The following is a 12,618-nucleotide window of genomic DNA, read 5'->3' as shown; positions in this document are numbered from 1 at the left end:
GGTTCAAAAGTGGCTTGACCTGGGGAATGCGGCACCTGTAGCCCATTTCCTGCACACGCCTGTACATGGTGGCTCTAGATGTTTCTACTCCAGACTCAGTCCACTGCTTCCGCAGGTCCCCCAAGGTCTGGAATCGGTCCTTCTCCACAATCTTCCTCAGGGTCCAGTCACCTCTTCTCGTTGTGCGTTTTCTGCCACACCTTTTCCTTCCCACAGACTTCCCACTGAGGTGCCTTGATACAGCACTCTGGGAACAGCCTATTCGTTCAGAAATTTCTTTCTGTGTCTTATCCTCTTGCTTGAGGGTGTCAATGATGGCCTTCTGGACAGCAGTCAGGTCGGCAGTCTTACCCATGATTGCGGTTTTGAGTAATGAACCAGGCTGGGAGTTTTTAAAAGCCTCAGGAATCTTTTGCAGGTGTTTAGAGTTAATTAGTTGATTCAGATGATTAGTCAATAGCTCGTTTAGAGAACCTTTTCATGATATGCTAATTTTTTGAGATAGGAATTTTGGTTTTTCATGAGCTGTATGCCAAAATCATCAATATTAAAACAATAAAAGCCTTGCACTACTTCAGTTGTGTGTAATGAATCTAAAATATATGAAAGTCTAATGTTTATCAGTACATTACAGAAAATAATGAACTTTATCACAATATGCTAATTTTTTGAGAGGGACCTGTATATAAAAATATATCGATTATGTGCTCCTTCAATAAATAAACAAATATATCTATTGTTCAAAAAGGTGAATCCCTAATAATCCTCGTCGGTGTTACACCATATTCTATATAAATAATGATCAATATAAAATAAGTAAAGTGACTGGTGAATAATTTAGTATAATAAACACACACTATTTTCTCAATGAAGTTGCATGACTCCTCATTTTTCTATTTTTTGACACTTATTTATCTTTATTTTTGAATTAATTTATGCTGGACAGTATTTTGATTCCTTATCACTGTGATTTACAAATTGGGAATACGTTTTATATTACACATGATTTGCACTACCCACTTTTATGAGGACTCATGCAACTTCATTGAGAAAATAGTGTGTGTTTTTTATTATACTAAATTATTAACCAGTCACTTTACTTATTTTTTTTTTCAAATATAGACTTTATTCAGGAATTTCAATGATTCATACATTAACATTCTGAGTGAAATTTACATCTCTAATTTAATAGTTAATCTAGCATTCATCTTAAGTTTTTCACATCCTATATTCCTTCTCTTTTTTCCCCCCCTCTTCCCCCCTCCCCTTTCCCTCCCTCCCTCAGCCCACAAACAAAAACACAAAAAAAAAAAAAAAAAACACTTTATTTTATATTGATCATTATTTATATAGAATATGGCGCAACACCGACGAGGATTATTAGGGATTCACCTTTTTGAACAATAGATATATTTGTTTATTTATTGAAGGAGCACATAATATATATATTTTTATATACATCATATACACATATTTTTATATCATTTTTTATATATACATCATATACACATTCTTATCCAAGAAGATTTTTGTTCTGCGCAGTGAAGTGTTTGCGGCATTTTAAAAATCTGGTATTAGAAGGTAGCTCGCAGGAACTCTTTATCTTTTTAGAATACATATCCTGGGCCTGCGTCATCTTTTTTTTGTACAGAAACATTGAAAGTCTGCTAGGCAACTTCAAGCTAGGTTTATTGTACCTATCCTAAAACACAATATCTAAGGCACTGCCGTCTCTGACTGCTAGTCTCAGATGATCTGTGGTGGAGATTTGGCGATATCTACTTATTCTGACAGTCTTTTGATGGAAGGCAATCTGTACCAGAAGACTGGCAGTGCTTCTGTTTAATCCATTTTGTGGATCTGTGATTTCTGCACCTCTACTATTGCTTCTTGACTATTCCCCCACCAATTCCCAGATCAACCGTTATCAGAAGGGGCAAGCCTTACAAAGCCCTGCTCCCTTAACATGGATACCGCTACAGAGAGAAACAGTGCAAAAGAGGAATAGTAAAATCTAATAAATATATAAGTGATATATGTACCTTCAACATTTGGAACAGGGTCAGGGCCAGTCTTCTCAAAGTTTATTACAACTCCACTCTGAACCTTCTGAGCAAGAGATTCCAAACATTGGTTCAACATCCTCTGTGTCCTGACACAGTATGAACGACCTGGAAAATACAACTTGGTGAAAAAAAAAAAAAAAAGAAAGTTCTACTTCTACATTCACCCTGCATGATCTACAGCAGAAGTGTTCAACTTTTTGATTTGCTAACCGATCGCAGGCCATAATGAAATGAAATGGCTTAGAATTTCGAATTTGTTTTGAATAGTAAGAAGATTTTCCTACTGCAGCCACTTAATCCAGGCAGGAGGGAGGGGAGGAGAAGCTGTCTTTCAGCAGTTGCAGGAGAAAATCTTCATTATGCTATTCAAAACAAAATTCTGAGCCATTTAATGTCCATAGCATGTATGTGACCCAGGGTAGCCGCCGTGCACGGTGATGTCACAATCATAGTGACGTGGAATCTGACATGTTTCGCCCAATCAGATTGGGCTTCTTCAGGGATGGTTGGAGCCAGTGTAGGAGGGCTTTTTCGAATCCCTAGAACTGACAGTACCAGCTTTTATCACAGGGTATCAACCTCACCATAGTCCCCATGTACTTTCACAAACAGAAATCTGCACTGCATGTGCGGCCAATACAAAACAGATAGCCAGAGCGAACTGCCACAGATTAAGAGGAAAAAAAACGTATAGAAAGGGGCAAAACGTGTCAGATTCAATCATTCAACATCCCTACAACTGTGAAGTCACCCCACATGGTGGCTGTCTTGGGTCACATACATGCTATGGACATCCATACAGCTCAAGTTTTTCGAAGTCTGTACTTAGCTCCTCTCGACAAGAAGATCCTGTGAGGCATGGTCCCACATATAGCTTCCTTTTTAGGCCTCTGTTTGCCCTAATTCTGCAGTCAATGTTCTTTGCTGAGTTATGGGATCACACCTCTGTATTGAGTGGTGAGTCGGCGGTAGATATTTGGCTGGCTGGACTATTTTAGATCAACCACTTGGTTTATACTAAGAGTATTGGCCGATTTTGTAGTTATTTTTGTGATTAACAGAAGACAAGGTGGCAGCCTTATAAATCTGGCAACAAAGCAATGTCCAGGAAACTCCTACAGACCTGGTGGAGTGAGCATACTGTATTTTAGTGCAGGAGGTCCCTTAGCCTTCAGGTTGTAAGCTCTTGAGATGTGTGGTCTACTACATCTAGCAATGGTGGATCTTGAAACAGAATTTCCCTTGCGAAGGCCTGAGGGAAGAACAAACAGGGAGTCCATCTCCATGACAGCAGCTATAGCTTTTAGGTACACTCTGATGGCTCTTTCCACATCCAGACAGTGAAAAAACAATCTCCTCTGGGTGTATAAGGGCAGGGCACAAAGGAAGGAAGGATTATGTCTTTGAGGTGGAGGGCTGACATCACCTTGGGAAGAAAGGAGGGTTTTGGGTACTAGACTACTTCATGCTTGTGAAGAATGACACCCTTACAAGAGAACCACTTGCTCAGAGACATGTCTGACAGACGTTATAGCCACCAAGAAGACAACCCTGTAGTAGAGTGCCTCCAATGGGAGTTTCCTGATTGGTTTAAAGGGTAGTTTCTGCAGACCAGAGAAGCAAACTGATGTCCCAAGTTAGCACAGGGGGCTGTGAGGGTCAGCTGATCCTAGAAACACCTTGAATAAAGGTTTTTACAAGGTAAACCAAAGCCAGAGAGTTTTGGGAAAGAATTAACAAGGCTGAAACGTGTCCCTTATGAGTACTCAAGGCCAACTCACTATTGTAAAAAGGCACAGCGAGAGAAAGCGGCTTTCCTTGCTTTCAGCAATGCGGGAATGACAGAATGAGAGATCCCTGTTCCTCAAGACCTGGGTTTCCACAGTCATGTGACTGAGAAGCAGAATGAAACAGGGGTTCATGAAAAAGCAGGCCTGACCTGTTTGAACAAAGCCAGGGGTCTCCTAGTAGTCCAAATATGTCTGTATACCAGGTTCTTCAAGGCCAATTTGTTGTAATGAAAATCATTTTTTTCTCTTGCTCTATTCTGCATAGCAGTCAAGGCAGAATTTTCACTGGAGAAAAGAGATAAGTTAGCCTGAACTGAATCCAGGGGATGATCAAGACTTTTCAATGCCAGTGCTAGAGGATCTTTGGTCTTGGTCAAAAACAGAGGATGTGAAGAGCCGAGATCGTTGGAGAGTGTTTCTCCATAATGCTATAATAAGGTTTGCACAACTGCTGGTACCCCCCCCCCCCCCCAGTGACTCATGTAGGCCACAGCATTGGCATTGTCGGATGGCACCCTGATCAGGTGTCCCTGAAGAGGAGGGGTTCCATGGGCAGAGCAATTTTTATTATTCTGAGCGACAAAACGATGGGGAGCTTGGCTTCTTTGGGTGACCATCTTCCCTGAACTGTGAAAGATTGGAATACGGTTATCACCTTTCCCTGGTATGGTAGAAACTACTTGATTGGAAACCCACCAAGCTAGGGAGTTCCCTGCTTGGTTAGAAAGAAGAGAAAGAAGCATATGGAAGTAAAAAAAAAAAAAAAAAAAGTGTCTTTTCTATGTCAACAAGATGTTGTGTTGGATAGGCTTTGAATAAAATTAGGCAAATGGAACAGCCCCAAAATCTTGGCCACCATATGGACCAGCTCTCTCACGGAGATTCTCGCATGAAGGTCTCTGACCTTAAGACCAAGCATGAGATCTGAGAGAGACTAGTTTGTTTTCTGGAACAAAAGACTTGGGCTGTGTCTAGAATGTGGCTCAAGTATTACAGGTGAAGGGAAGGTTGAAGAGTGGATTTTTGAAAGTTGATTACCCAATCAAAAGCCTGAAGTATCTGAATAGTTTGTGCGCACATGACTTTTTTAGTTGCAATGTTATTTTTGCATATTGTATTACATGTTACACATTCATATTCTTTGTAGGGCAGCACATATATTAAAATAGTTTGTGATCACTGATCACTTTTTTGCTTGCAGCTTTGTTTAAACAGTAGCTAGTGCATGTAATTTTATATGGTTTCTGTGAACGTTTGCAGATAGTTGGAAAGGAGTTCTTCAGAGGAAGGTCATCTAGAGACACTGTGACCTCAATGCCCTGAGTTTTTAAGACAGCAAAGAAAAAATGCAAGCTCCTTTGTGAAGACTATATTGCAATGTCATTTGGACTATCTTCTGTTCTCAAACTGAAGAGTTTGTCTGCCCCCCAATACGATGATAACTGACCTAACTGATTCCATTGAAAACTTTGGAACTTGAAGGTACTTGTTTGCAGATTTTAGGTGCAGTCTAGCACAAATACCCCTGTTGGGTATTGGTACAATTAACAGGTTTGAACAGAATCCTTGGAGCCTGCTCTCCAAAAGGTACTGGAATGACCACTCCCTAAAACATAAGGTGGTTTGGGGCTTTCTGCAAATCTGACTGTCCTTGGGCAGTTTTTGGTAGATTTGAGAGAGAAGGCTTAGAAGTTGAAGTCTGGGTGGAGCGTTAAGGTGCTCTTTGTTTTGAGGCGGTATCAGCCCCCAAGAAGGGGGATTTTGGGCCTTCCACTGTGGAAGAATCTTTCTTCCTGTGACAACACTGAAGAATTTGTCAAGGGCCTCACCAAAGAGATTTCCTTCTTTCAAAGAGCATAGGTGTGAGGTGTCTTTTTACAGACAGATACAGCTGCCCAGACTTTTAGCTACAAGATTTCCCACATATGGGCAAAAAACGGAATTTTTTAAAATCTTACTGTAAAATTCCTTTCTCTGAGTCCTCCGACAGTCGCCACCACCTCTAAGTCATCACTATTGGGTATTGACTTCCGCTCCGTGGGAGTAGCTAGGCCCAAGACTTAGTAAAAAAAAAACAAAGCATTTAGCATAGACACACCCATGGGGGCTGTCCCACTGGTCAATACCTCCCTGCAGTGATCCCCCCTCAGTTTGGTAGAATAGCTGTTGGTGTACAAGTAAAAACCCCACAAGAGGGGCGGGGGCGGCGACTGTCGGAGGACTCAGAGAAAGGAATTTTACGGTAAGATTTTACAAAAATTCAGTTTTCTCTTACGTCCTCCGACAGTCGCCGCCACCTCTAAGTCATCACTATTGGGATGTCCCAAAGCAGTGTAGACATGAGGGGTGGGAGACGCAACCACAGAAAAGGCAACACAGTACCCACATCAGAGAAAGGAACCTTACACGCACAGTAAGAGAACCGTCTGGCCAATAGAAAAGGCTAAACAGGAGCAACGACCCAGGAAAACAAATAACCCAGCCTGTTCAATGGTCTGTCTGATCCATTTGGCAATGGTAGTCGCAGACGCGGCCATGCCCTTCCGAGGTCCCTCAGGAAGGACAAAGAGGGAATCCGATTTCGGAAATGATTCTGTGGACGAAAGGTAAACCCTGATCGCCCTGACAACATCCAAGGAATGCAATGCAACCTCCTTTGGATGCTTAGCCTTTGCACAGAGCGAAGGCAAAACAATGTCCTCATTGAGGTGAAAATCAGAGACCACCTAAGGGAGAAAAGACGAATGAGGTTGCAAGACCACCTTATCCTTGTGAACCACCAAATAAGGAGAGCTGCAAGACAACGCCGCCAATTCTGACACCCTGCGAGCCGAAGTGATCGCCACTAAAAAGGCAACCTTTTTAGACAGCAGAGGTAACGATACCTCCCGGATGTTTTCAAAGGGAGAACGTTGTAATACGGACAGAACCAAGTTCAAGTACCATTGAGGCAAAGGCTCCCTCCGGGGAGGAGCCAAATGTCGCACACCTTGAATGAAGGTGCGAATGAAGGAATGAGACGCCACAGGGCGTTGAAAAAAGAACAGCCAGTGCAGATACCTGGCCCTTTATCGTGGCCAGCGCCAGGCGCTGGTCCACACCAGTCTGGAGGGAAGCCAACACTCTCGATACCGAGTACGAGCGAGGAGAGAACCCCCTGGACTCAATCCAGGCGAAATAGGCTTTCCAGGTACGATAATATATTTTACCAGCTGAAGCTTTCCTAGCCTTGATCAGGGTAGGAATGACCTCTGGGGAGAGACCCCCGTCTCTCAGGACCTGGCTTTCAACAGCCAGGCCGTTAAAGCCAGCAACTCTAATGCCCCATACACACATGCAGATTATCTGCAGACTTTTGTCTGAAGACTTACCAAAACCATATAATATGAGGTCAAACCTAAACACTTTCAATTTGTATGCAATCCGGCAGGCCCTTGCACTACATAGAAAAGGTAAGTCTGCAGATAATCTGCACGTGTGTATGGGGCATTAAGCAGGATGGAAGATCGGCCCCTGAGACAGTAGATCTTCCCGCATTGGCAGCCGCCAAGGAGGCGCTACTGCCAGGTGAACAACGTCGGCATACCAGGATCGGCACGGCCAGTCCGGCGCCACCAGAATCACCAAGTTCGGTTCCGAGGCTAACCCGCGAAGGAACCTGGATAACAACTGAATCGAGGGAAAGGCATACATCAGACGATACTGCTGCCAAGGGGCCACCAACGCATACGAGGCGTCCGCCCACGGATCGCGCGTTCTTGCCACGAACCTTTCCACCTTGTGATTTAGCCGAGACGCGAACAGATCCACGTCTGGGGATCCCCACTTCTCGCACAGCATTTGGAAGACCTCCGGGTGCTGGGACCATTCCCCCTGGTCCAGGGTCTGGCGGCTCAGATAGTCGGCCTGCCAATTCTCCACACCCGGAATGTGAACTGCTGAAATTGCCGGGACATGAGTCTCGGTCCAAGACAGAATGTCGGTCACCTCCAGGGCCGCCCGGGCACTCCTGGTGCCCCCTTGGTGGTTGATGTAAGCCACCGTGGTCGCATTGTCTGTCTGTACCCGAACACGATGGCCCCGAAACCGATCCGACCACTGGAATACACAGAGCTTGATCACTCTTAATTCCAATATGTTGATCGGAAGGGAGGATTCCTCCCCCGACCAAGTGCCCTGGGCAGACAGGTTGCCCAGGACTCCACCCCAGCCAGACAGGCTGGCATCCGTGGTAATCACCGTCCACAATAACGGACAGAAGGATTTTCCTTCTGACACAGCCGACTGGAGCCACCACAGAAGATCCATTCTATTCCGGCGACTCAATGAGACACTCAGATCCAAGGACTGAAGCAGTCTGTCCCACCTGGCCAGAATCTCGGCTTGAAGAGACCGTGTGTGAAACTGAGCAAAGGGTATCGCCTCGAAGGCCGATACCATTAACCCTAGGGACCGCATGCATCCTGAGTGATGAGGATGGCTTGTCCCTGAGGGACCTGATCTCGTCCTGTAAGATCCGGAGCTTATCCTCCGGCAAGAACACATTCGCCTGAGCAGAGTCTAGGATCATTCCCAGATAGGGAAGACGATCCGAAGGAGACAAGGTCGACTTCTCTATATTGATGGTCCATCCGAACTCCTGGAGCGTCTGTACCGTGGTGGTCAGATCGCGCAGCAGGTCCTGGCTGACACTCGATCTTAAGAGGAGATTGTCCAGATATCCCAAGACCGCAATGCCCTGTGCCCTCAGCAGGCCCAGAACAGGAGCCAGCACTTTGGTAAAGACCCTTGGAGCCGAAGCTAGACCGAAAGGTAACGCCACAAACTGATAGTGGTCCTCCGCTATAGCAAACCGAAGGTACCTCTGGTGACCCTCGAAAATGGGGATGTGTAGGTACGCATCCTTCAGGTCGATAGAGGCCAGGAACTCCCCTGGACTCAGGGAGGCCACCACCGATCGGAGAGATTCCATACGGAACTTTCGAACGTGCACGAAGCGGGTCAGCGCTTTCAGGTCCAGAATAGGACGCACCTTGCCCTCCTTCCTGGGCACAGTGAACAGATTGGAATAAAACCCCCGAAACCTGTCCCGATGAGGCACCGGGACAATAACCCCCTGGGCAAGGAGGTCCTGCACCGCTTGACGCAGGTCCTGCAGGCGCCCTGGGGTCAAATGAAGATTTGAGGGAAAGAACCTGTCCGCCGGCCGGGAAAGGAATTCAAACTTGTACCCTGATCTAATGATTTCCTGAACCCGCCTGTCCGGAATTCGGTGCAGCCAAGGTTGGAGGAAACCGCGCAAATGTCCCCCCACCCCTGAATTGGGTGAGGGCGCCACTTCAGGCAGAGGCGGATTGACCCGCCGGACCGGCATTGCCAGACTTCTGCTTGCCCGCCCATGGCTTCTTCTGGCTACCCTGGCCCTTGAAGGGCTTGCCCTTGGTTTGATTCCGAAAGGCATGAAAGGACCCTTGATTAGGTCGAGAGGCGGAACCCCGCTTGCCCCGAAAGGACTTGTTCTTCGGGTTCTGGGGCAGCATCGTGTTCTTGCCCCCCGTGACGCCTTTAACCAAGGTATCCAACGCCTTGCCAAAAAGGCGAGAATCTGCATAAGGAAAATCAGCAACCGTTTTCCGTGATGTCTGGTCAGCCGACTAGCTCTTCAGCCAGATCAATCGACGGTTAAGTACCGCAACACTGGATAGGCGTGCTACCAAAGGGGCCTCATTTAAGGCCGCATCGCACAAATACATGACTCCTTGGTGAATTTGGTCCACCATAGCCAGCGTGGCAGGCGGGGCAGAATCAGACGCGAGGTTGCGTCTAAGCACCTTAGTCCAATCAGCCACCGCCTGAGCCACCAGAACGGACGCGAAAATAGGTTTGAGCAAGGAACCCGCCACCGTGTAGGAATGGCGGGCTAGAGACTCCAACCTTCTGTCCATGGGATCCCGAAAAACCGGGGTCTCCTCAGTAGGAATCAAGGTTGCCTTGCTTACCATGGCCACAGTGTGATCCACCTGGGGAGGAACACACCATCGCGATTCCGTAGCCGGCGCAAATGGATAAAGCAGTTTAAACCGACTAGGCACCGTGAATGGACGTTTTAAATTGCACCACAGTTCATTCACAGTGTAATGAGACTCGGCGGGGCAGGGGAAAAACCTGCGCCGACTTGCGGGTCCTGTGCGTCCCAAAAGATGACACAATGCCCGGAGGACTGGGCTCATCTAAGTGCAGTGTTTCTTTCACCGAAGAAATCAACTCATCCATAGTCGCGCGTTCTTCACGCGACCCCAGGGGAGAATCATCAACCCCCTCCACCTCCGCCTCACCCTCAGACCCCAGTGGGTCCAGGGATGAGCGTGACCCTGAAAAGGGCACGCCAGCCACAGCAGCCACATCACCATCTGAATCAGACAGTCTAGGCCTTTTCCTAGCAGCACATTCAGCCATCAACACCTCCATCTTGGACACTAAAGATGCCACTACGGCGGCCAAATATAACAGGGTCCCAGGAGGACTGGGGTCCCCCACCAGGCCTGGAGGGAATTTGCTGTCCTGAGATTCAAAACAGTGCAATTAAAAGGTACTGGCCCTTTAGGATCGCTGCGGAGTGCGCAGCCCACCGCTATATATATATACATATATACACACAGTGACCAAAGACCCCCAAAAGGAGAAGAAACTGAGCCAGGAAGGACAAAACAGAGAGTAAAGCCCCGTACACACGTACTGATCGTCGGCCGAACGATCGGCCGTCTTTTGTCCAGGGCTGCCGTGTCTGTTGAAAACTGCAAAAGACTGCACACGAATTTTGTCGGCCAACAACAGCCGACTGCAGAAGTGATGTCATGTGATGGTTAACTTTCCTTGTCTTTTTTCTTTTCTGAGCATGCCCAGTCTTGCTAATCTGCTGTCTGTCGGCCGAAATCTGTACTGACTGGCGAACAATCGGCCGTTCTGGTGTTGGCCAACAAAAATTTTAATGCCTGCACACCCGATTCTGTTCGGCCGAAAATGCGCTGTCGGCTGTCGGAAGCATCATACTAACAAGCCTACAATCGGACGATCGGTCGGCGGCCGAATATTTACGGCCGACAATCGGTACGTGTGTACGGGGCTTTATGGAAGAGACAGTCTGCAGAGCCCCCACAGAGTGTTACCACATCGTGAGGTCATCAGAGGCTGAACTATTAAGCTGCAAGACCCAGGGAAAATGGTTGGAAAATGTGCTCGGAACATCGTTCTGCCACACACAAGGTGGCTCCGGATGGCGCCAAAACAGCATGCAGATAAGCCCATAGTGAAGCCAGACATGCTTGCCCATACTAAAAATGGCGGACCGCGCGGTTTCTACCCGCTGCGGCCGCTGCACACGCAGTCTGCACCCTTAAAAACACCGAAGTGACACAGGGGAAGGGGCCCCCAAAAACACACAGCACCGCAGCGCATGTACAAGCGACCCCCACAGGGATCGCATCAGGGAGCCCCACACAGGCACAGACATGGGGAACACACAGCAACACAGGACTGCCACCCCAGACAGAGGACCCACACAGAAAGGACTTACCTGTACCAGATGGCGTGGGATGCCTCTATGAACGGAAAGCCGCTGTCCTCATCTGACAGGGAATGCCGTTAGCCAAGAAAAGAACACTGCAGCACCACAGATGTGTCCAGTGAGGTAGCCACCTCACAGGCTGCATCCCTGCTGCGAGCAGGGATGGGTCGTTCATAATGCCAGGACGAACACATGGCCGAACGCTCGATGGCGGGCTGGGGGTCCTTCTGACCCTCTGCCCTGGAGAGCCAGGGCGGCCAGTCCGATTCCCAGCTCCGCAAGAATCCATCTTCATCCGAAGATCCGACTAAACTAAGCTGACAAAATAAACAGCTAGTAAAGCAAAGATATAATTTGCTGCTCAGTGATTACAGTATTCTATTCTAATCTGCATCTCCCGAAGGTAATACATAAAATCTGGCCTGTTAGTGGGTCCTGAGGACAGGAGTTGAGAACCTCTGCTCTAGGCAGAGATGGCAGTAAACTGTGCAACCTGTGGTGTGATGCAACACTTGGCCATCCACCTGAAAAAAAGCTCTGAATAGTGGACTTTAGCTCCAAATTTGAAAAGTAAAACACTGTACAAATAAATTGGTTTCAAGTACATGCAAGATTTCCTGATAGTTTTAACGTAATATGAAATACTATTCAGGCCCTAGCTCCCCGCTATCTATAGCCCGTCTACACTAGGAGCCTCTTCTACACCATTCTGTTTGATTGTGGGATTCGGTCAGATTCCCTGCAGGTCTGATATTCCCCCCCCCCAATTTACCCTTGCTTCTTCTCCTCCAATGCCCGCAATTTTCCCTGGGGCTTGATAATCCGAGACATTTTTCCTGGTGCACTGACAATGGGTTTGTCAACATTTACTCAAATCTTACCACCACTAGGATATCATTTGACACCCTTAGATCCCCACATAACATTCCGTTATGAGAGTATTCTAGGTACCTACAACTTTGTCATTTTATTCAACAGCTCCTGCAGTCCCAGTCCACCCCTTACGTCCGGACCCCATTTGAGTCTCTTTGTAGAGCCCGGCCTCACTCCCCTGGCCTTATTTCATTAATTTATTCTTCAAAAATGTTTTCCAGAAGGCCACCGTTGCGGCCCTAATATCTCCAATGGGAAAGTAAATTGGGGAAGCAACTGGACCCAGAGGACTGGCAGATCATGACCCTGGCGCTTTCTAAAAGCT

General features: G+C 47.0%; 1 protein-coding gene across 3 annotated transcripts in view; it reads right to left on the bottom strand.

Moving 5' to 3' along the window:
* Positions 1-12,618, bottom strand: part of LOC309560002 (integrator complex subunit 6-like) — a 235,695-nt gene that overhangs the window by 133,456 nt on the left and 89,621 nt on the right. For all 3 annotated transcript variants that reach the window (XR_014225488.1, XM_082263486.1, XM_082263485.1), the window contains exon 6: positions 2,043-2,171. Coding sequence is in view for 2 of the 3 variants with exons in the window: in XM_082263486.1 (XP_082119612.1) it covers positions 2,043-2,171 (129 nt within the window). In the remaining variant the exon portion in view is untranslated. The remainder of the gene's footprint in view (positions 1-2,042; positions 2,172-12,618) is intronic.

Source organism: Pelophylax lessonae, assembly GCF_965119305.1.
Source record: "Pelophylax lessonae genome assembly, chromosome: 7".
Lineage (NCBI taxonomy): Eukaryota > Metazoa > Chordata > Amphibia > Anura > Ranidae > Pelophylax > Pelophylax lessonae.
The sequence above is the reverse complement of the archived record's forward strand: the minus strand, read 5'-3'. Positions and strand labels throughout refer to the sequence as shown.